The following is a 25,505-nucleotide window of genomic DNA, read 5'->3' on the forward strand; positions in this document are numbered from 1 at the left end:
CTGCAGTCCATGGGGTCGCTAAGAGTCGGACACGACTGAGTGACTTCACTTTCACTTTCCACTTTCATGCATTGGAGAAGGAAATGGCCACCCACTCCAGTGTTCTTGCCTGGAGAATCCCAGGGGTGGGGCAGCCCGTCTATGGGGTCGCACAGAGTCTGACATGACTGAAGTGACTTAGCAGCAGCAGCTAGTTTCTTTGGGGGAGGGTGGGAGTCAAGGAAGACTTGGGTTATTTTTTCATCAACTTGGGTTAGTTTTTCATCAACTTCCATTTTATACTTATTTATAATGACCATTATTTTTACTAATACTGTAGAACTATGAAAAATGAATAAAATACTAAAAGTTTCATGTAAAAAAATAAAATAAATGCCCTTCTCAAATGAATAGAGCAATAACTTCAACTTTCTATTTCTCTCCACTCATAAAATAGACAAAGGCATCACTGTTGTCCAGTTTTATTATTTTTTAATCTTTCCAACACATGAACTATAATTCATTTTGAGATTTTTTTCAGTGCATTTCACAGCAAAAATGAACAAGGGAATCATTAAAATGGTTGTACATAAACCAATTATTTTCTTACAACTTACAATTTGTTGAAAAAATTATTTTGCTGTTTTCATTCTATTAACCCCCTTCAATAAAACACAATTTATCAGCGCACAAAGCTTAAACATCTTATGTTGATGCAACAGATACAGCTACCTACAATGGCTGATGAATAATAGCTATATGTTACACACACTGATTGGAAGACCACATCAGGAGAAACAGAGTAAGGCACCACTCTTGAAAAATTAAGGTAGCTTGCAGTAAAACAAGTGTTGAGTACCATAAGCAGGTGCTCAATAAATACTTGAATGAATGATGAAAGCCATAATTAGCACTATTCTTTTGTCAGTAATTCTTTAACCTCAATAAAATACTTAAAAAAAAAAAAAAGATTTGTACCTGAATACAACTTCCTGATACCTTTTTTCCTGGTATCTTTTTTATTTCATACTCTTTCTTCAGCATTTTAGTTTCCTTGAAAAGAAAGCAAAACCATACCATACATGCACTTAGTCACATATTAAAATTCTGAATTACTGACAAATAGGAATAGTTGTTTTAAATTTTGAGTGAACGGAGGTAAAATAAAGCATACTTATCCAGAGGGATAGCACATAATACTGGATATTAATCTACAAATGAAAAAAAGATAAGGAAAACAGTAACAGTTTTATTTTTAAATATTTGCTATGTTCTTTAATGCCTCAGTTCTTGAGAAAGGCCAAAATCTCATCATATTGACATGAACACATTTTAAAAAATTGTCTCTCAAGTATAATATTTAATAAAACTAGGTATTGAAAAATGTTCTGAAATTTTTCAAGTCAGTGTTGTTTTCAAGTATATTAAAATGCTCAGAAGAAAAAATTCTCCATGGTTATAATTCTAATCAATTTATAAATATACTTTTTAAAAGAGAGTTCCAACAGAGGTGGATAATGGATAAGTTCCTCAGACACAGGCACACAGTCTCTTTGAAGGAACAGAATGCCTTGTTATGACAACCTGGTTGATTTTTTTTTAACACTGATTTCAGGCACAATGGCTGAAGCCACTTCTGGGTCATCTTCTTCCTCCTCTTGGTTTGTTGTAAGAGTAGCGAATACTTCAGCTACTAACAGAAAGCAAAGCACAAACTCTAAAAGAGACTTCAATTTTCACTATAAAGAAATTAAAATCACTGAGTTCTCACTGTTGTGTTTATCTGCTGCCCCCATGCAAAAACAGGGGATTCAATCTGGAGCAGAAACTGGGTAAGAGATTAATCATCTAATAATTCAGGTGAAAGGTTTTCAGATGATATTGCTCATATCACATGAACAGCTTGGTGAGAAGTCCACCGTGCTTCTTCAACACTTTGGTCGTGCTGCAGCTCTACGGTGCCCTATCGGTACATTCGTGTGTGATTAGCTTCAGTCTGTGCAATCAAGAAGCAGGTCACTCAGTGCAATGACTCCATACTGGGAGGGTTTAGGGTAAACAGAGAAGTTCATTTAGTTGAGTCTTAGATAGTATATGTCACTCTGCTGGTTGTGTTGTTGGAATTATTTTCCAAAGGGGTTTGTGATAAACCCAGCCATCTCCCTGAAACAAGCAGAAAAACAAATTAAAGAACCATTCCTCTAGTATTTTCAGAATCAGTAACCAAAACTAGATGCCATGCTTTTACTGAAATGGAATTCTATTTTCACATTTAAACACAAAAGTTTTTAAAGAAAAGATCTCTTTTGTTTAAGACATCAGAAAGTATGTGTGGTTTAGCTAGGATTAGGTGAGAAGTTCTGGTCTGGGAAGACCTAGTTTGTGCTCCACGTGGAAGTCATCTGTAGCAATTCTGCTACTTTTGCCAAGATGCTTCAGACAGCCTCACCCACGGAGTGACAGGCAGCAGGTGGAACACGAAAAACAGTCACCAAGGTACCAGCTGTTCTCTACATGGCAAATGGCATTCTAGTAGCTGAGTATTGTTTTCTAGTTCTTTCCTGACTCTACCCCTTAGCTTTCCCTGGTTCCTGTGAACAGGAGGTTACCAAAAGGAGATAAAGTCAGTCAAAGAGTTTACTAAAGACAAGAGAAGACCAAGTGAGGAAAAAAGTGCCATCAAGAATGCGTGAAACAGCATACTGGGGTAAAAGCAGAGCTGAGGTCACAGTAGCTAAGACTGAAATTTAGTGTTTCTGCAATGAGGTTGCTGCTGCTGCTGCTAAGTCACTTCAGTCGTGTCTGACTCTGTGCAACCCCACAGATGGCAGCCCACAAGGCTCCCCCGTCCCTGGGATTCTCCAGGCAAGAGTACTGGAGTGGGGTGCCATTTCCTTCTCCAGTGCATGAAAGTGAAAAGTGAAAGTGAAGTCGCTCAGTCATGCCCGACCCTCAGCGACCCCATGGACTGCAGCCCACCAGGCTCCTCCACCCATGGGATTTTCCAGGCAAGAGTACTGGAGTGGGGTGCCATTGCCTTCTCTGGCAATGAGGTTAGGTAAGTCAGATTTGAACCTCTGTCCATAATCCCTATATCGACTTCAATATATTTGCATTAAATTAAAAAATATATATATTTACAATACCCTGTCCCAAAAATAACTTATGGTCAGCAATTATGTGGCTCATAGTGACAAGACTCTCAAGTTAAGACTCCTTAGTCTCCAGTTTTGCCTCAGCCTTCTAGGCCTGCTGAGCTCTGTTTTAGCCAAAAAAAAAATCCCAATGAACCAGTTTATCAAGAATCCTCTCATCTTTGATATCCAATGAAACTCCTCTCCTCCCACCTTTGATCTAATCACAGCCTCCCTCATCCACCATCACTGACACGTGACCAAGGTCTCTTGGTAATTTTCCATCCACTCCCTCATCGTACATGCTGGGTATAACTCCTACTTAGCCCCATATTCAGTGTTGAATTCAATCTTCCTCCTCTATTGCAATACTCTGACATGTCATTTAATCACATTACAGAATGCTAGGTTTACAAGTTAACCTGTGCCATCTGACCATCTCATTTCAAAGAGAAAATGGAGGCTCTGAGAAGTGAAATGAACAGCCCAAATTCACCCAGGAAGGGACAGAGTTCTTTCCAGTACCACTTTTGTATATCTACTTACACTTAAAAATAATAATTTTATTTATCTATTTTTATTTTTGGCTGTGACAGATCTTTGTTGCTGCAAAGGCTTTTCTCCAGTTGTGGTGCCCAGGCTTCTCACTGTGGTGGCTTCTCTTGTTGTGGCATTTGGGGTCTAGGGTGCGTGGGCTTCAGCAGTTGTGGCACCCACCATGGGCTCCATTGTTGTGGCTCCCAGGCTCTAGAGCACAGGCTCAATAGTTGTGGTGCACGGGCTTAGCTGCTCTGTGACATGTGCGATCTTCCAGATGAGAGATAGAACCTGTGTCTCCTGCATTGGCAGGTGGATTCTTTACCACTGAGCCACCACAGAAGTTTAGCACCTACCTACATTTTACAGGTGAGGAAACTGAAGTGAGAAATGGTAAATAAACTATCCAAGGTATGAGCTGGAGTGGAAACTTAGCACATCTGACTCCAATATGGCCCACTATTCTGTAAAAGCCTTCCTGTTTGCATTTATACACATCTTAAGAAATTTTAAACATCCATTTAAGAGGATACAGATTCTGATGGATGTGTATAATCACAAAAGGGAGGAAACAGAAGATCTAATTTATTTTCTTGGGCTCGAAAATCACCGCAGACAGTGACTGCTGCCACGAAATAAAAAGATGCTTGCTCCTTGGAAGAAAAGCTATGACAAACCTAGACAGCGTATTAAAAAGCAGAGACATCCCTGCAGAAGGGAATGGCAACCCACTCCAGTATTCTCGGCTGGAGAATCCCATGGACAGAGGAGCATAATGGGCTATACTCCATGGCACTGCAAAGAGTTGGGGAAAAAAAGCAAAAAAAAAAGCAGAGACATCACTTGGCCGACAAAGGTCCATAGAGTCAAAGCTATGGTTTTTCCAGTAGTCATGTACAGATATGAGAGTTGGACCATAAAAGAAGGCTGAGCACCAAAGAATTGATGCTTTCGAACTGTTGTGCTGGAGAAGACTCTTGAGAGTCCCTTGGATTGCAAGGAGATCAAACCAGTCAATCCTGAAGCAAATCAACCCGGAATATTCATTGGAAGGACTGATGCTAAAGCTGAAGCTCCAATACTTTGGCCACCTGTTGTGAAGAGCTGACTCATTAGAAAACACCCTGATGCTGGGAAAGACTGAGGGCAGGAAGAAGGGGACAACAGAGGACGAGATGGTTGGATGGCATCACTGATTCAATGGACATGAATTTGAGCAAGCTCCAAGAGATAGTAAAGGATGGGGAAGCCTTGCGTACTGCAATCCATAGGGTCACAAAGAGGTGGACATGACTAAGCGACTGAACAAAGGCAAAGAAGATCTAATAAACTAAATGTCAATGAAAAATGGTTAGGAAAAAAGGGTGGGTATTACCAAATGATTCTAGAAACACTTAAGTTCACCTATACTTTCTCAGATTACTCTCTCTCCTTGTTCTATACCAAGAGACTCTATTCCATACTCCATCTAAAGCCAATTTCAAACTGGTCTGTAATTGGTCTGACAGCAATAATGAAAGTACAAAACAAATGAAAAGGCTCTTGTTACTCATAACAATATGGATGAAACAACTACTATGTATCTAGCGTTCTGTTTAGGACCACAGGAAGACAAAACAGACTTATCAGTAATATGATTTTTCTTAGCAAAGAGCCATACCTGATGGCAAGAGCTCCAAAGTTGTTATGAACCTTGGGGTACCAGCTTCAGCTAGCTCATCGGCCTCATTTATACTCTGCAGTGCTTCTCACAGCACAAGCCATGGTCCTGTCATACACAGGATGTGACTTGACTATTCCATGAGCTTCAGTTCAGTTCAGTTGCTCAGTTGTGTCTGACTCTTTGCAACCCCATGAACCACAGCCCGCTGGATCTCCCTGTCCATCACCAACTTTCAGAGTTTACTCAAACTCATGTCCATTGAGTCAGTGATGCCACCCAACCATCTCATCCTGTGTCGTCCCCTTCTCCTCCCACCTTCAATCTTTCCCAGCATCAGGGTCTTTTCAAATGAGTCAGTTCTTTGCATCAGGTGGCCAAAGTATTGGAGTTTCAGCTTCAGCATCAGTCCTTCCAATGAATATTCAGAACTGATTTCCTTTAGGATGGACTGGTTGGATCTCCTTGCAGTCCAAGGGATTCTCAAGAGTCTTCTCCAACACCACAGTTTAAAAGCATCAATTCTTTGGTGCTCAGTTTTCTTTATAGTGGTGGTGTCATCTGCTTATCTGTGGTTATTTGTATTTCTCCCAGCAATCTGGATTCCAGCTTGTGCTTCATCCAGTCCAGCATTTCTCATGATGTACTCTGCATATAAATTAAATAAGCATGGTGACAATATACAGCCTTGACGTACTCCTTTCCCTATTTGGAACCAGTCTGTCATTCCATGTCCGGTTCTAACTGTTGCTTCTTAACCTGAATACAGATTTCTAGGAGGCAGGTCAGGTGGTCGGTATTCCTCTCTCTTTAAGAATTTTCCACAGTTTGTTGTAATCCACACAGTCAAAGGCTTTGGCATAGTCAATAAAGCAGATGTTTTTCTGGAACTCTCTTGTTTTTTCGATGATCCAATGGATGTTGGCAATTTGATCTCTGGTTCCTTTGCCTTTTCTAAAACCAGCTTGAACATCTGGAAGTTCACGGTTCACGTACTGTTGAGGCCTGGCTTGGAGAATTTTGAGCATTACTTTGCTAGTGTGTGAGAGGAGTGCAATTGTGTGGTAGTTTGAACATTGTTTGGTATTGGCTTTCTTTGGGATTGGAATGAAAACTGACCTTTTCCAGTCCTGTGGCCACTGCTGAGTTTTCCAAATTTGCTGACATATTGAGTGCAGCACTTTGACAGGATCATCTCTTAGGATCTGAAAGAGCTCAACTGGAATTCCATCACCTCCACTAGCTTTGTTCGTAGTGATGCTTTCTAAGGCCCACTTGACTTCACATTCCAGGATGTCTGGCTCTAGGTGAGTGATCACACCATCGTGATCATCTGGGTCATGAAGATTTTTTTGTTTAGTTCTTCTGTGTATTCTTGCCACCTCTTCTTAATATCTTCTACTTCTGCTAGGTCCATACCATTTCTGTCCTTTACTGTGCCCATCTTTGCATGAAATGTTCCCTTGGTATCTCTAATTTTCTTGAAGAGTTCTCTAGTCTTTCCCATTCTATTGTTTTCCTCTATTTCTTTGCATTGATCACTAAGGAAGGTTTTATCTCATCTCTCCTTGCTATTCTTTGGAACTCTTCATTCAGGTGGGTATATCTTTCCTTTTCTCCTTTGCCTTTCACTTCTCTTCTCCATGAGTTTAGGCAATCAATATTTGTCATAAAATCTTACGTATCTATTTTGTAGCACCCTGCCATGGCACACCATTTAGAAAGTCATCTTACATCTTACCACCTGAAGGGGCCCAAATGTGAGTCAGCATCTCCAATTTACTGTTCCATCAAGCAGCTGGTTAAGATTACTTAGGTGGAAAGAAAATCACTATTTTACTGGACAATTGCCATATCTTGCTACCACTTTCTACATCTGTCTATTCAACATCATAAAATATAATAATGGTATTAAGTGGTAGGCTCTTAATAATAATCTGTCAAATAAAGAATGAATAAGAAGTAGCATGTTTCCATGTCATGTTAGTTGAAAGATACAGGAGGCCTGTCTTAAATTTGGTTGCATCTTTTATCATTACAGTGTCTTGCTCTTAGCCAATAGAGTTCATTTTTAATGATTTATAGAAATCTTCCCTTAGAAAATTTTTCCTGTGTTTGGTATATCTGCTTTCTTAGTGAGCTTGAAATGAAAAAAATCCAAGGTTACCAAACTTCAATCTTGCAGAGTAATTACAATGGTTTTATCTTTTCATATAAAAATAGATGAAAAGGACTTTCCCTTCAATTCCTATCCATGAAAACAGCTGGTATTTATATCAGATATCCAAACTTTGATGAGAAAAATTAAAGCAATGAAATTACTATAATGAATGATGTGCTTTTAAGAGTAATAGCTATGAAAAATTCATATTCAAATTATTTTTCCAGATTTTCTCCTGACAGACCAATTGAAATTCAATGAGTTTCCTTAGACTTGGCTACGGACAAGAAAACTTTTTTTTGGCATTGGCTCTGGTCCATTATTCACCTTACTCTGAGTTCTACCAAACAGTAATAAACAAAACAAAACCTTTAAATTTAGAAAAGACTTCAGAAATCATTTAGACTTAACTGCAAAACCAGTGAATTAAACTCTTCTATATAAGCTCTGGTCTCTTATATGAGCTTAGTGATGGGAACACATTACTATAAAATGTACACTTGTTATTATTGGATATTTTTATTGATAAACAATTCTTTCTTATGTTAAGCTCCTAGATCTAGGCCTGGCTCAAGTCTGCTATCCAAGTTGACAAAAAACTTCTATGTGAAAGCCTATATATATTTGAAGAAAGCTATAATAAACGGCCCCAATTTTCTGTTTTCAGTCTAAACACTCACCATTTCATTCTTTTATCCTTAAGCACTGTAAAGATTTTAGCCCCTTCACTATCCTCTGTGTGGCTAATTTTTTCATGTATCCCTTAAAATGTGATCTTTAGAAGTGAAAAAATTTCACTGTTGTGGTACAATGGCAACAAACTTTTAACTGTGTATTCATTATTAAGATTAAAGATTAATCTTAGTATTTTGTGGCAAATTTAAATCCCTAAATCTACTTCAGAACTGCTGGTAAACTATTCTGACAAATTGTAAAAAGGTCACAAAAAAGCTCATGGTTAAGCTGGACTATTTTTAGAAACAAAGATATGTACCTGTTAATAAGCCAAAAAAGCCTCCTAAGTTAAAGTTCTCATTATGTAGATAATGAGTTTTAGTCTGAAGGCATATAGGACATATACCTCTTTAATAAAATATTTGGTTTTCCAAGGTGTGCCTGTTTCAGTTCGATGCCTTTCTTCAGTTCTCTGGCGTTCTTCCAGGGTACGTTTATGCTCTGTGGCTTTATCGATTTCCGAGTCCCTCAGAGAGTCTGTCACATTTTTCCACAATCGCCTGAAATTAGAAAACCACATGCTTTACAAACATTCTTCAAAAAAAAAAAAAAAAGAATGGATACCTGCAAAATTAACAGTAATTTTCATAAATTACATTTCCTGAATCATATCTATAATTTCACACGAGTTATAAGAATACATACTATGTTGCTGATGTTAATGTCCAAGATGCTGCTGTTTCTGCTTCTTTTTAAATTAAAAATAATGTATTTTTTCCCAAGTTATATAACCAAGATTTTATTTTAAAGAAATTTAGGAAATAAGAAGCAAAAAGAGAAATAAATATTTAAAAAGCTGAAACAGAAGACACCATTTCTGCTTCTGGACATGATGAAATAAGGGGCACCATATTTACCCTCCCACTTTTAATCAGCTAGGAAACTAGACAAAAATATATTGAAACAATGGTTTTCAGATATTGAACAAAAGGCAGCACAGGACAGTGATTCCTGAGAGCAGGCAAACTAATGAGGGGAACCCTACGAGCACTCCAACTGACTAGTTAGAGAGCATTTGCAGGCACAGCACAGGGAAGGGGAAGCTCAACAGACTTCAAGCAAAAGAAAACTGCCAAGACAATTCTTGGGGAAAGTATAGTCTGTTCAACAAATGGTGCTGAAAAAACTGGATATCCACGTACAAAAATGTGACCTTAGACTCTCATGTCACAATAAAACTAAGAAGAAGATATAAGAGAAAATCTTTGAGACTTTGGGTTAGGCAAAGATTTCTTAGCTACAACACCAAAACCATAATCTATAAAAGAAAACATTGATAGTCTCACCTCATCAAAATAAAAACTTATTACTGAAAAAAACACCATTAAGAAAATGAAAAGACGAACAATAGATGAGGAGACAATATTTACAAAACACATACCCAACAAAGGAATTGTGTCCAGAATTTATAAAGAACTCCTATAACACAATAAGACGACAAACAGTTCAATTTAAAAAATGGGCAAAATTTATAAGTACACATTTCAACAAAGAAGATATACAAATGGCTAACTAGCACATAAAGACATGTTCAACATCATTAGCCATTAAGGAAATACAAATTAAAATCACAGTGAGATACTATTTCAGACCAGCTTGAATGGGTATATTAAATAAGACAGGCAATAACAAATGTTGATGAGGATGAGAACTGGAACCTTCATATGTTCCCGGCAGAAATGTAAAATGGTGCAGCCATTTTGAAAAACAGGCAGTTATGTGAAAAGTTGGACATAAAACCCACACAAACCAGCAATTCCACTCTGAGGTGTTTTACGCAAGAGATATGAAAACATGTCCACAAAAATATTTGCACAAGAATATTCACAGTGGTGTGTCCATGCTAAGTCGCTTCAGTCCTATCTCTCTGTGACCCCATGGATTGTAGCCCACCAGGGTCCTCTGTCCATGGGATTCTCCAGGCAAGAATACTAGAGTGGGTTGCCATGCCCTTCTCCGGGCGATCTTCCCAAACCAGGGATCAAACCCAGGTCTCCCACATTGCAGGCAGATTCTTTACCATTTGAGCTATGCTATGCTAAGTCACTTCAGTCGTGTCTGACTCTGTGCGACCCCATAGACGGCAGTCCACCAGGCTCCCCTGCCCCTGGGATTCTTACTTCAAAGTTGTTTTCTAAAAAGACTTCACATTATGCTGCTGCTGCTGCTAAGTCGCATCAGTCGTGTCCAACTCTGTGCGACCCCATAGACGGCAGCCCACCAGGCTCCTCCGTCCCTGGGATTCTCCAGGCAAGAACACTGGAAATGGGTTGCCATTTCCTTCTCCAATGCATGAAAGTGAAAAGTGAAAGAGAATTCGCTCAGTCGTGTCCAACTCTTCTCGACCCCATGGACTACAGCCCACCAGGCTCCTCCGTCCATGGGATTTTCCAAGCAAGAGTACTGAAGTGGGGTGCCATTTGAGCTATCCCGGAAGCCAAACCAGGAGTAAACTATGGTCTAATGCTCATTTTTGTAAGCAGACTTTTGTTTTAATATAGCAACATCTATCTGTTTTTGTCTATGGCTATTTTCATGCTACAATGGCTGAACTGAGCTGTGGTAGAGACTATCTAGTCCATCAAGCTTAAGATATTCATTCTGAGATCAAACCAGTCAATCCTAAAAGAAATCAATCCTGAATATTCATTGGAAGGACTGATGCTGAAGTTGAAGCTGCAGTACTTTGGCCACCCAATGCAAAGAACTGACTCATTGGAAAAGAGCCTGATGCTGGGAAAGACTGAAGGTAGGAGGAGAAGGGGACAACAGAGGATGTGATGGTTGGATGGTGTCACCGACTCAATGGAACTGAATTTGAGCAAGCTCCAGGAGTTGGTGATGGACAGGGAAGCCTGGTATGCTGCAGTCCATAGGGTCGCAAAGAGGTGGACACAACTGAGCGACTGAACTGAACTGAGCCTTTAACAAAAGAAGTTTGCTGACCTTTACCTAACTTCTATTTTAAGAAACTATAAAAAGTTAGAGCAAACGATGCATAAAATAAGGAGAAAAAAGGAAATAAGAGCAGAAATCAATGAAAAAGAAAACAGAAATATAGAGAGAAATCAATGAAACCAAAAACTAGTTCTTTGAGTAAAATTAATGAACCTTTAATCACATTGATCAAGAAAAGAATCATGAATACAAAGAATGAGTGTGACATCATCACGATAGAGCCTACAAACATTAAAAAATAAGCAAATATTATAAAATACATATCAATAAATTTGAAAAATTGAACCAAGTCTTTCAAATATAAAAACTACCAAAGTTTGCTCAAGAAGAAGCAGATAACCTCAGTAGCCCTAGGTACTAAAGATATTAAATTTGTGGTTAAAATTTTTCTCCCAAAGAAAACAAAAAACCAATAACCCCCAGGAATGCAGACAAAAAAATCTGTAATACAAGTTTAGCATAGAGAATCTCTTAAACACCTGGTTCAATAACAGCCAGATTCTCATATCTGCTTCTACATTCAATCTATTGTGATATATATTGTTTCAGTTAAAGTATATAAAGAAAATATGGCCTCACAAAGATATATAGTTAGTAACGGGAAGGGTATTTTAATAGCTATTTCAAATAACTCAATTCTTTGTTATTATATTAAAACTCAGAAAGTGGTAGTTCTTAAAAGATTAGCTGCAATGTGGAAACTGAAAAATGTCAATGAATTTTTCATACTCTGATACATGAAAATCCATTGGTTTAATTTGTATCTTGAATGGAATTTTTATCCATGCATAATTTTATAATTATCATGCAGTGATCATCTGAAAAAAATTATCTTCCAGATGTTGACATATTTTATTATGTCATATTTTAAAAAATCACCTTCATTAGTTTCATCACTAATTTCATCAGAAAACTCTTTACTAGGGAAGCTTTCAATTCATTGCGACAGATAAAAGTTTTCTAAAATTTTGATATTTGCCTTTAAAAGCTTCATTTTTTCCCTCAAGTTTTACTAAGATACAATCGACATACAGATCTGTATAAGTTTCAGGAGTACAGCATAATGATGTGATTTACATATATTGTGAAATGATTACCACAATAAGTTAAGATTCATCCTCTCATATAGACACAAAATCAGAGAAACAGAAAAAATTTTTTTTCTTTCTTGAGATGAGAACTCTTAGGATCGATTCTCTCAACCAATTTCAAATATACCAAACAGCAGTGTTAACTACAATCATCATGAGGTACGTTACATCCCCAGTACTTGTTTATCTTATAACTGGAGGTTTGTATGTTTTGACTACTTTCATCCAATTCCTTAACTCCCTACCCCACATTTCTGGTAACGACAATCTGGCTTCCTTTCTAATAATTTTTTTAAAAAAGTTTTGTTGAAATATATGGTTGATATATAACACCGTGTTAGTTTCAGGTATACAACATAGTAATTTAGTATTTGTATTACTACGAAATGTTCACCACAATAAGTCTAGTCAACCTCCATCACCATACATAATTACCAAAAACATTTTCTTCTTGTGATGAAGACTTTTAAGAACTACTTTCTTAGCAACTTTCAATTATCCAGTACAGTATTAACTATAGCCACTATGCTGTACATTATGTCCTCATCACATTTATTTTAAAACTGGAAATTTGTACCTTTTGACCTACTTCATTCATTTCTCACTGCCCAGGTGCCCACCTCTGGCATTTTGGCAATAATGCCAATCTCTGTTTTCTGTATCTGTGAGCTTTTTTTTAAGATTCCATATATAAGTAATATCATACAGTATTTGTCTTTACATATTTGACATTTCACTTGGCATAATGTTCTCAAGATCCACTCATGTTGTCTCAAATGGCAAGATTTCATTCTTTTTATGGTTGAATAATACTCCCAATTATAAAAATACTGGGAGTATTATCATACAATACAAAAAAAAATACTAACAATTGTATAAGTGAGACCACAGAGTATTTGCTCTTTCTCTGACACTTCATATAATGCCCTCAAGGTCCGTCCATGTTATCACAAATGGTGGGGTTCCTTTCCTTCTTAATAATATTTCATTATAAATACACATCACAACTTGCTTATCCATTTATCTGTCAATGAATGGTTAGGTTGTTTCCATTTAAATTTTATTATTAGCAAAAAAAAAAATATTGCCAATTGTTTTCCTTTAAATGCCATGTTTACAACATTCATTTACAAGAAAAATGTCTTCCCAATATTAAAATTATAATAGTCTTAATCTGTCTGTCAATCATCTAAGTAAAAATGGTGCTTCAAGAAAGGGTAGTTTGGTTGGAACTCCATCAGTTGCACAAGTTCTCTTCCTTCAGATAATCAGTGTACTTAATAATCTCCCACAAGTGCTTTATGTATACTCCAAATGTGTCATGAAGAATATTTTTTAAAAAGGTAGGTAATGAATGTTCCAGATCTAACAAAACTAATAATCTGTACTGCTTTTCAAGGACATTTTTAAAAGAAAATGGCTTTGAAAAAACTGCAACGTAGAAAAGAAAAAAAACTGCAGGGCAGCAAGGAATACCACCATTACTTTTACAGTTTGATGCCACTGCCTTGAACGGTGCTAAGGCCCAGCAGTGCTACCCACCACTGCTTTTGTACCACCAATGCAAGTGCCAACAGAGTGAAAAAGGCAAATAATATTTTAGCATTATTAAGAAAGCTTTCTCAACTTGTAAACACCTGGTACAAATATCAAGGGCCCCAGGGGTCCACAAACCAAACCTTGATGCATGCTCCTAAATAAATCCTAAATAATCCTAAATAAGAATTTTTTTTTCAATCACTACTGTTTTATTTTTTGAACCAACCTGAGTTTTTGCATAATGGGTACTAAACATCTGCTTATAAATGGTTTGGTTCCATTTATGTGATCTTTGGAGAAGGCAATGGCACCCCACTCCAGTACTCTTGCCTGGAAAATCCCATGGACGGCGGAGCCTGGTAGGCTGTAGTCCATGGGGTCGCTAAGAGTCGGACACGACTGAGCGACTTCATTTAAGATGGTTAATGCTTCCTTATATTTGACACAGTAATACTTACATGTGATATAAAATTTAAACAGTACAAAAGGGCATTCTGTGAAGAGTAAGTCTGTTTCTTATCAGAGAGATGAATAAGTGGCTCAGTTGTGTCTGACTCTTTGTGACCCCAGGGACTGCAGCCCACCTGTCTCCTTTGTCCATGGAATTTTCCAGGCAAGAATACTGGATTGGGTTGCCATTTCCTCTTCAAGGGAATCTTCCTGACCCAAGGATCAAATCCACATCTCCTGCGTCTCCTTCATTGGCAGGCAGATTCTTTACCATTGCACCACCTGGAAAGCCTAGACCCCAGTATTCCTCTCTGGAAGCAACTACTGCCAATACATTCTGGAGACTACCTTATTATCACATATAGAGCTACTTTATTTACTTTTTAGAAAAATTATTTAATCGCTGCATGGGCTTTTCTCTAGGTGCGGCAAGCGAGTGCTACTCTCTAGTTGCGGTGCTTGGGCTTCTCATTGCCGTGGCTTCTCTTGTTGTGGAGTATGGGCTCTAGAGCACATGGGCTTCAGTATTTGTGGCTCCTGGGCTCTACAGTACAGACTCAATAGTTGTGGCCTATGGGCTTAGTTGCTCTGCAGCATGTGAGATCTTCCCAGACCAGGGACTGAACCCATTATCTCCTGCATTGGCACGAGGATTCTTTGCCATTGAGCAACCAGGGAAGCTCCATTTCATTATCTTTTTTCTTAATATTTATTTTTATTCATTTACTTAGTTGGTGTGATGGGTCTTCGTCGCAGTACATTGGATCTTTGATCTTTGTTGTGGCATGAGGGATCTAGTTCCCTGACTGGGGACTGAACCCAGGCCCCTGCATTTGGAGCATGGAGTCACTGGACCACCAGGGAAGTCCCCCATTTCATTTACTTTTAAAGGCCTATGACATATATTTCCAAAATACCTTCTAGGAAGGTTGTATCAGTTTACCTCTCTAACCAACAATATGAAAATGTCTATTCACTTTTTCCCAAAAAAGATACTATTTAAAAAAAATTTTTTGTCTTTCTGTTAATTTGTATTTCTTTGAATTCTAATTATAATGAACAACTTTCCATTTTCTTAGTGGGTATTGTTTTCTTCTATTTTTGTGAACTACCTCTTTATGCCTTTGCCCATTTTCCTATTAGGGTACCTCTCTTTTTATTAATAATTTGTAAGAGTTTGTATGACAAAGATAGTGATCCTTTAACTGCTAAAAGTTAGTACTTTTGTCCAGTTTACAAATGTTTTATTTTTACTAAAATGTGATTATGTACACATAATGTCATAGCTGGTACAGTGTTTACAACCATGAGATCAGACCAATACTTTCAATTTAGAGATGAGGAAGCTTATCTAAAGTGGTGAAGTGACTTGCCAAGGGTTAGAAATTAGTGAAAAGGCTTAAATTAAGATCTAGACTTTCTGACTCTTTCCTGATGGATGCAAGGATGACACACCTGGATTCAAATGGATCCTGCTTCTCCAAAGGTCTTACTCTTTTCTTCGTCACTGCCAACTTAGTCAAGTCCACGTATTTTGTCTCTCCACTGCTGTAAGCAAACTCAAGAACGCTGTTCCATTCCCCCTGCACTCTGCATACAACAGTGTTGGTGATGTTGTGCTTTACTTCACCTGTAACCCTAGAAGCAGGCAGGAAAATAAAAAAAAAGCTTTAGTAAGTAATACTGTGCTTGTTTCTTAGGGATTTTAAAACCCCAAGAATGTACTTTGTGAATTCTGCTTAAAATAGTTACACAACTCGCTTCAATTTGTCAGTGCCAAAGTCAGGGTCTTTGTAAATCCATGATAGTTTCTAAGATAATTTTTTCAAATAATATTAACTTAATTTTAGAAAGAATACTGGGAATTAAACTAGACTTACCATAAATGATCACAAAGTATGATATTTTAATTTCTGCTACAAACAACTATTATAACATTAAAACTAAGTAGGAATATGAAAAATATTAACTTTTTTTTATTACAGTCAAAAATGTTAAAACACTAGGGGCAGGGTTAAAAAAAATGTTACAACACTATAGCTTATTCAACATTTTTTAAAAAAGAACTAGTCCTATTTATTTAAAAAATTAAAGTCCCTAGATTTCTCTGGTGGTGCAGTGGATAAAAATCTGCCTGCTGATGCAGGAGACATGGCTTCAGTCTCTGGCCCAGGAAGATCTCACATATCACAGAGTGACTAACCTTGCGCACCACAACTGCTAAAACCTATGGGCCCTAGAGCCTGTGCTCTGCAACAAGAGAAGACCCTGAAATGAGAAGACTATGCACTACAACGAAGAGTAGCCCCAACTTGTTGCAACTAGGAAAAAACCCACACAAAGCAATGAAGACCCAGTGCATCCAAAAATAAATCAATGAATAAATAATTTTTAAATTAAAAAAAAAGTTTAGAAAATTTGAAATTCTGAATACATAAATTCTGTATAAAATCACATAAGCTTAATTTTAAGTTAAATACAGAAACCAGATAATAAGAGATAGAAAAAATAAGATATATTAAAAATTTTATAATTCTCTTAAAAAGAGCACTGGCATACAAAAATTATTGCCAGCAACACAAAACTCTGAGAGTGCTCAAGCACTACTGTTGAAAGTTTAATGAAGGATTATCTGGCTGGTTTATCAACAGACAGATAGGATGCAGCTCAAATGAAGGTTGGAATAGAAAACAGGTCTAATTATTTTTAATGAAGTACTCTATGTTCACTGTTGGACACAAACAACAGGGTAAGACTAGACAAAGATTAAGAACTCAAAGAATAGTGAGCAAATATTAGGGTCTGGTCAGTGTACCAGGGATTATGGTTTATCTGGATTCAAAAGGGAATCCAAAGGACCCAAGCCCATGTTCAGGTGACAGCTCAGGAACCCGAAGTAGCATTTGTCAGATATAAGTCAAGGGCCTGGGAACCAGAAGGATATGTTGAATTTAAGGAATCCAAAGCTTTTAATCAGGAGAAGTGAATGGCCTACAAATTCAAAACTCAAGGCAGAGGTATAGGAGCCAATGGGCTATCTGGTGGCTCAGTCGTAAAGTACCTGCTTGCGGTGCATAAGACACTGGGTCGATCTCTGGGTCAGGAAGATCCCCTGGAGAAGGAAATGGCAACCCACTCCAGCATTGTCACCTGGTAAATCTCATGGAGAGGAGCCTGGCAGGCTCCATGGGGTTCATGGCGGGGCAAAAGGATGAGACCTGACTCAGTGACTAAACGTCAACAACATCAACAACAGCACAGGAGCCAATAAGCAAATGAACCAGATCTTAGAGATGAAGGTGTACTAGGGTTTAGAATCCAAGAGCAGACCAAACATCAAAAATCAAAAGTTAGAAAAAAATAAATACCTAGGCATAACTGTAGCTAATTAGACACAAAGATGGAGAAGGCACTGGCACCCCACTCCAGCATTCTTGCCTGGAAAATCCCATGGACGGAGGAGCCTGGTGGGCTACCATCTATGGGGTTGCTAAGAGTCGGACATGACTGAGCGACTTCACTTTCACTTTTCACTTTCATGCATTGGAGAAGGAAATGGCAACCCACTCCAGTGTTATTGCCTGGAGAATCCCAGGGACGGGGGAGCCTGGTGGGCTGCAGTCTATGGGGTTGCACAGAGTCGGATACGACTGAAGCGACTTAGCAGCAGCAGCAGCAGCAGCAGACACAAAGAACACTAAGTCTGCTAGATTACAGCAGAAGTGGGAACTCTGGGTTATAATTCAAAGCATATGAACTTAAATAACTATGCTGCTAAGGGGTTTTCCCTGATTTTTGTGACATCCATGTTTCTTCTCTGATCCTATCTGCCAACATTGTTTCCTTCCTTGAAAATGTATATCTAACCAAACAGGATATAAAGAAATGGCACTAAACACTTACCTCTTCCATCTTATAACCAGACACACTCAAAACTATATTCTGCAAACTTAGGGATAATAATCCATTTCTCACTTGATCTTTCTTTTATTGCCACAATCTCTCAAGTTATTACCTCTGTCACAAGCCTTTCCACTTGAGAAGTAACAAGCATGCTGGGTTACATGGAATTTTTGCTCCTTACTGCAGTTACATAGCAAGATCATCATGACAAGAAATGGGGCAGGGAACAAGAACTGCCCATGCTAGAGATAGGCCATGCATACACACGTGCTAAGTCGCTTCAGTTGTGCCCTACTCTGTGCAGCTCTATGGACGTCAGCCTGCCAGGCTCCTCTGTCCAGGGGATTCTCCAGGCAAGAATACTGGAGTGGGTTGCCATGCCCTCCTCCAGGGAATCTTCCCAACCCAGGGATTGAATCTGTCTCTTATGTCTCCTACACTGGCAGGTGGGTTCTTTATCACTAGCGCCAACTGGGAAGCCCATAGAATACTAGAAAATCACTGGATATATTAACTTGGCTTCATACAGGAAGCTTTTATTTAAAGACTGAAAGTTAAGATTTCAGCTTTGGGTTTTATTGATAGGTATATAAGAAACACCACATGAAAGATAATTATATTTTATGCAGAACAACTACAGGACACACTGTCCTATCACGTTACTTAATGCCACTACATGAGAATACTCATCCTTTTCCATCACCATGTTTATTATAATAACAGATGTTATTTTTAACTGTCTGTTATACATGAGTTTTTTCTAAAAGCCTTACAAATGCTTTCCAAAGATAGGGTCCTGAATTCTAATACTAGAATGTCTAAGCTTCTTGATATATTGAGTACCACTGTGAGTTTTCCAAATTTGCTGGCAACAGGACTGCAAACGGTCAGTTTTCATTCCAATCCCAAAGATGGGCAATGCCAAAGAATGTTCAAACTACAATACAATTGCGCTCATTTCACATGCCAGCAAAGTAACGCTCAAAATTCTTCAAGGCTTCAACAGTACATAAACAGAGAACTTCCAGATGTACACGCTGGATTTAGAAAAGGCAGCAGGACCAGAGATTAAATTGCCAACATCCTTTAGATCATAGAAAAAGCAAGTGAATTCAAAAGAAATCCTCTGCTTCATTTGACTACACTAAAGCCTCTGACAGCGTGGATCACAACAAACTGTGGAAAATTCTGAAAGAGATTCAAATACCAGACCACCTTACTTATCTCCTGAGAAACTTGTATGCAGGTCAAGAAGCAATAGTTAGAACCGGACATGGAACAACAGACTGGTTCCAAATTGGGAAAGGAATATGTCAAGGCTGTACACTGTCACTTTGCTTATGTAACTTATATACAGGGTACATCATGCAAAATACCAGGCTGGATGACTCACAAGCTGGAATCAAGATGGCCGGGAGAAATATCAACAACCTTAGATAGGCAGGTGATACCACTCTAATGGCAGAAAGCAAAGAAGAACTAAAAAGAGCCTCTTGATGAGGGTGAAAGAGTGAAGTGAAAAAAACTGGCTTAAAACTCAACATTCAAACAACTAAGATCATGGCATATGGTCCCAAAACTTCATGGCAAACAGATGGGGAAAAGTAGAAACAATGACAGATTTTATTTTCTTGGGCTCCAAAATCACTGTGGACTATGACTGCAGCCATGAAATTAAAAGACACTTGCTCCTTGGAAGAAAAGCTATGATAACCTAGATAGCGTATTAAAAAGCAGAGACCTCACTTTGCTGACAAAAGTCCACATATGGACTGTGTAGGTGTAGTCAAAGCTATGGTTTTTCTGTAGTCATGTATGGACGTGAGAGCTGGACCATAAAGAAGGCTGAATACCGAAGAATTGATGCTTTCAAACTGTGAGGCTGGAGAAGACTCTTTAGAATCCCTTGGACAGCAAGGAGATCAAACAAGTCAATCCTAACAGAAACCAACCCTGAGTATACACTGGAAGGACTGATGCTGAAGCTGAAGTTCCAATATTTTGGCCACCTGATGTGAAGAGCCAATTTGTTGGAAAAGACTCTGATGCTGGGAAAGACTGGGCAGGAGAAGGGTCAACAGAGGATGAGATGGTTAGATGGCATCACCAACTCAATGGACACAAGTTTGAGGAAACCCTGGGAGATAGAGAAGGACAGGAAAGCCTGGTGTGCTACAGTTCATGGGGTCATAAAGAGTCAGACATAACTTAGCAACTGAAAAACAAAAGCTTCTTGAAGGCAGATGTTGTTTTTTTTTTTTCTTTTCTATATCTTCAGTGTGCCACTTAGCAGTTAGCTGACACAATCTTAATGACATTATACCACTACGTATATTTTAAAATGGAAAATGGGATCAGGATATGGAAAAGGGCATGAGGAACAGTTAACTAGGCCTGTTTGGCTCCATCAGAGATAGCTGTGGAAAATGAGGGAGTAAGGAAAGGCAAGTGGAAGATAATATATTTATACCAAATGCAGACAGCAGATAATGTGTCTGCTTGATTGCAGATAGCAGTAAAAAACTAGGCTATGTCTGAGGAGGGAGGCATGGCTAATAAAGACACCAAAGAGAGCCTAAGTTAAAATATTCTGTAAAATCAAAGAAAAGATATCAAAATAGAGAAGCCTGTTTCTAATATTAATCTTTTAAATGCAAAATTAAGTGAAATCATTGGTTTTAAGTGAAATCTCAGTGGAAAAAATGAGGAAACTCTAGAGTCAACCAAAGTATACTTCCAGGTAACAAAAAGGCCTTGTGGACAGGTTAAAAGATACAAAAGGAGAAAAGAAGCCAACTTAAGTAAAATATTAAAAGAAATAAGATGGCAAATATAATGACTGGTCATTAACAAACCAAGGATATCTATCTAAAATTATTAGAAGTCTTCAAAAAGTCAAAGTATGAACACCAGGTATCAAAAGCCAATAAGGCTTTTGAAATTCTTGGTTTTGGATACTCCTTCCCTCTTAGGAACCCAGATGTCAAGATAAGAGAAGGTCCAATAATGTGGAAAGGCCACATGCAGTCCCCCTTGGATTACAGCCCCAGCTGAGGCCCTGGTCATCAGCCAGCTCTCCTGCTTCCCATGTGACTGAGCTGCTTTTGATACTCAGCTGGCTCAAGCCTGTAGGTAACTGAAGCCAAATCAAGGCCCAACTACAACCACATGAAAGATGCCATGTGAGAATCACCTAACTGAGCATAGCCAATCCACAAAACTATAAAGATAATAATAAATTGCTGTTTCAGCACTAAATTTTAGAGAGGTTTATTACAAGCCATAGATAACTAGGTCATCATCCAAACTTATCTTAGATATACTGGCTTCCCCTGTAACAGTCAGTTACTCCTTGAAGTCTGTCCATTCTGAATGCCTAACTGGTCTCCCAACTTTTAATGTCCCCCCACACACACCTAATCTAATCTTTATCTGCCACCAAATTGATTTTTATTGATGGGAAGCATACCACTTCCAGATACAACATTTCTCATATTGTATTCTTATAAAAAATGTATAACCTGAACCTAAAACAAAAGACAAACCCAAATTAAAGAGATGCATTTTATAAAACCGGCCTGTATTCTTCAAAAATGTCAATGTCATAAATGACAAAGAAAGGCTGAAGAAATATTGCCAATTAAATGAGACTAAAGGGATATAACAAGAAAATGTAATGCATGATCCTGGGTCAGGAGAGAATACATCCCTAATTATCAGGCCAATTTACAAAAATTTAATATGCATTATACATTAGATCGGAGAAGGCGATGGCACCCCACTCCAGTACTCTTGCCTGGAAAATCCCATGGACAGAAGATTTTCCATCCAGGCAGTAGGCTGCAGTCCATGGGGTCGCAAAGAGTTGGACACGACTGAGTGAGCGACTTCACTTTCACTTTTCACTTGCATGCATTGGAGAAGGAAATGGCAACCCACTCCAGTGTTCTTGCCTGGAGAATCCCAAGGACGGGGGAGCCTGATAGGCTGCTGTCTATGGAGTTGCACAGAGTCAGACACGACTGAAGCAACTTAGCAGCAGCAGCAGTAGCATATATTAGATAATAGTATCGTATCATTTTATATTTCCTGAATTTGACAACATTTGTGATTATGTTGGTTTCCCTGGTGGTTAGACAGTAAAGAATTTGCCTGCGATGCAGGATACTCAGGTTCAATCCCTGGGTTGTGAAGATCCCCTGGAGAACGGAATGGCTACCCAGTCCAGTACTCTTGTCCAGAATATCATGGACAGAGTAATTATGTAAGAGCATTTTCCTGTTCTTGGGAAATTCTGGCTGAAATACTTGGGGTAAAGTGTCACGATGTTTTTAACTCTCAAATGTTTCAGGAATAATAATAACAATAAAACAACAATGACAATAAAGTATGTGTGTATAAATATAGAGAGATTTTGATAAGGCTGTTGTAACAAAATGTTACCAACTGGAAATCTAGGCAAAGGGGACATGAGAATTTTTATAACTCTTCTGTGGGTTTGAAATGATTACAAAAGAAAAGATAAAAATAAGTAAAACAAACAAAATATATCATTAAATGTTTGAAAGTTTCATTGGCTCCCACTGCCTTCAGAATAAATATTGAATTTGTCAACAAAAATATCACTAAAGATAATAATGATAGGAATGTTAAATCATAAAAGGAAGGCTGAACATGCCCTATCTTTTAAAGTCCCTCTAACTTTTAAAATAGATTCTGTTATCAACAAAATTGTGGCTACAAAGTAGTTAAATAAATGAAACTATTTTTGTATAGAAGGGCTATGAAAATTACATACAGAGAAAAAAGGAACTATAAAATTAGCCACCTTTCCTCCCACTCGCCAACCTGAATCCTAATCCAGCTGATTTGCTCTCTGGAGCTGCCCTTGGAGATTCAGCCATTGGTGGGCATCAGGCTCGTCAGCACATCTCTACTTTGCTTGTTTACTGCCTGCTCCTAGCAGGGAATACTGAGTGAGACAGACAACAGCTGAGTTTTAAAAAATACAGACACAGGAAGTCAAAGGACATGATTATGGACTTCATCAGGAAGAGTGGGTATTGCTGAGCGTTAAGAGTTCACAGAACAGAGAAGTCTTATGATAAATAATAATGATTTCAAAAGAAGTCCAGTCATTATTTACTCAATATAGACATGGGAGAACTCACCCTGGAGAAAAATCTTTATTAGTCATTCATATGTTAAATGGCACAAGAGAAAACAAAGAAGAGGAAAATTATATGAAGACAAATGCTGTGAGGCAACTCTCTATAATCATTCACTCCTTAAACGACATCAAAGAGTCCATACCAAAAAAAAAAATATTAAAAAACCCTGTATGAATGAGATTTATGTGGGAAAGTCTTTCATCACTACTTGACTCAGGTAATACAAGATAATTTACACAATTTACAAATGTAGTAATTGTGTAAATGGCCAGTAAATGTAGACTTTAGCCAGAGCTCTACCTTAATTGACATCAGAGAACTCCGAGGAAGAAATGCTATTTTTGAAATCAATGTAGGAGACCCTTTAGCTGGAGCTCTGGCCTCAATGTACAGAAGACAATTCATATTGGGGAGTAATCCTATATACATAATGAATGGGAAGAAGTCTTCAACAGGAGACTCTTGATGAGTACCAGAGAATTCATAGAGCAGATACAAGTTCAATTAAATGAATGTGAGAAATTCTTTATTCACTGAGCAACACTTGTAAAACGTGAGAATTCACTGGAGAACAACACCTTGAATAGTATGAATAAAGGAAAGTCTTCAATAACTATTAAAAACCTTATAATATTAAAGATTTCTCCCTGGAGAAATTCTATACATACAGCCAATATGTAGGTGTAACTCTCAATTTATTAAACATGAAGAGAGTGCACAACAGGTGTTTTCAAACTTCTGAAAGGTTATCCTAGAGGAAAAAGGGAGTATCAATTGTACAAAGCTCCAAAAATATCAAATCCAAGGGCTCATACAGAAGTTAACCAGTAGCAGATCAAAACATCATTGGGAAAAGCTATAATTTGACAGGGTGGATAAGACTGTATCTTTAAGAAGAAAGAAACTCACACTTACTGTATTTCCCTCACACTATATACAAAAATAAACTCAAAATGATTTAAAGACCTAAAGCCATAAAACTTCTAGAGAAGAACATAGGAGAAACACTTTTTAGCATAACTTGTAGCAGTATTTTCTTGGATTAGTACAAGGAACAAAAGCAAAAATAAATGAATGGGAACTAATTAAATTTAAAAGCTTTTGCACAGCAAACAAAACCATCAACAAAATGAAAAGAAAAACTATGGAACGTGAGAAATATTTGAAAATGATTTGATCAATAAGGTATTGACACCATAACATTGCATAGCAATTAACCTCCAGTAAAAAGGGGGTGGGGGGTTAACATCCAAAATACACAAACACCTCATACAACTCAGTATCAAAAAAAACTCAAACAACCAATCAAAAAGTGGGCAAAAGACCTAAATAGACAGTTTTCCAAAGATGGCATACAGATGGCTAACATCAACATGAAAAGATGCTCAATACTGCTAACCATTAGAGAAATGCAAATCAAAAAACAGTAAGATATTACCTCACCCTTGTCAGAATCACTATCATATCAAAAAATCTCCAAGTATCCAAAGAAACACAAACAAAAAAACCCCAGAAGAATAACTAAGTGATGACGAGACAGGCAATCTACTGAAAAAAGAATTCAGAGTAAAGATAGTAAAGATGACTCAAGATCTCAGAAAAAGAAGAGAGGCACAGAATAAGAAGATAGAATTGTTTAACAGAGCTGGAAGATACGAAGGACAAACAGAGTTGAACAACATAATAACTGAAATGAAAAATACACTAGAAGAAATCAATAGCAGAATAAATGAGGCAGAAGCACAGATAAGTGAGCTGGAAGAAAGAGTAGTGGAAATCACTGATGCAGAACAGAATAAAGATAAAATAATGAAAAGAAATGAAGACAGTTTAAGAGACCTCTAGGACATTACATGCACCAACATCTGCATAATAGGGGTCCCAGAAGGACAAGGGTCCCAGAAGAGAATAGGGCTTCCCTAGTGGTTCAGATGGTAAAGAATTCCCCTGTAATTCAGGAGACCTGGGTTCGATCCCTGGGTTGGGAAGATCCCCTGGAGGAGGGCATGGTAATCCACTCCAGTATTCTTGCCTGGAGAATCCCCAGGGACAGAGGAGCCTGGTGGGGTCACAAAGAGTGGGATATGACAGTGACTAAACACAGCACAGCACAGAAGGAGAAGAGAGAGAAAAGGCCTGAGAAAATACTTGAAGAGATTACAGAAAACTTCCCTAATATGGGAAAGG

The 25,505-nt window shown here is 38.0% G+C and overlaps 1 protein-coding gene across 1 annotated transcript in view; it reads right to left on the minus strand.

Annotated features, from left to right (window-relative positions):
* Positions 1-454: 454 nt before the first annotated feature.
* OSBPL11 (oxysterol binding protein like 11) overlaps positions 455-25,505 on the minus strand; it is a 91,884-nt gene continuing 66,833 nt past the window's right edge. Inside the window, exons 11-13 of the mRNA XM_027536631.1 lie at positions 15,700-15,882; positions 8,553-8,706; positions 455-2,142 (exon numbers count right to left, since the gene is read on the minus strand). Of these exons, the coding sequence (XP_027392432.1) occupies positions 2,077-2,142; positions 8,553-8,706; positions 15,700-15,882 (403 nt within the window). The 3' untranslated portion in view covers positions 455-2,076. The remainder of the gene's footprint in view (positions 2,143-8,552; positions 8,707-15,699; positions 15,883-25,505) is intronic.

Source organism: Bos indicus x Bos taurus, chromosome 1 (genome assembly GCF_003369695.1).
Source record: "Bos indicus x Bos taurus breed Angus x Brahman F1 hybrid chromosome 1, Bos_hybrid_MaternalHap_v2.0, whole genome shotgun sequence".
NCBI classification, from domain to species: Eukaryota; Metazoa; Chordata; class Mammalia; order Artiodactyla; family Bovidae; genus Bos; species Bos indicus x Bos taurus.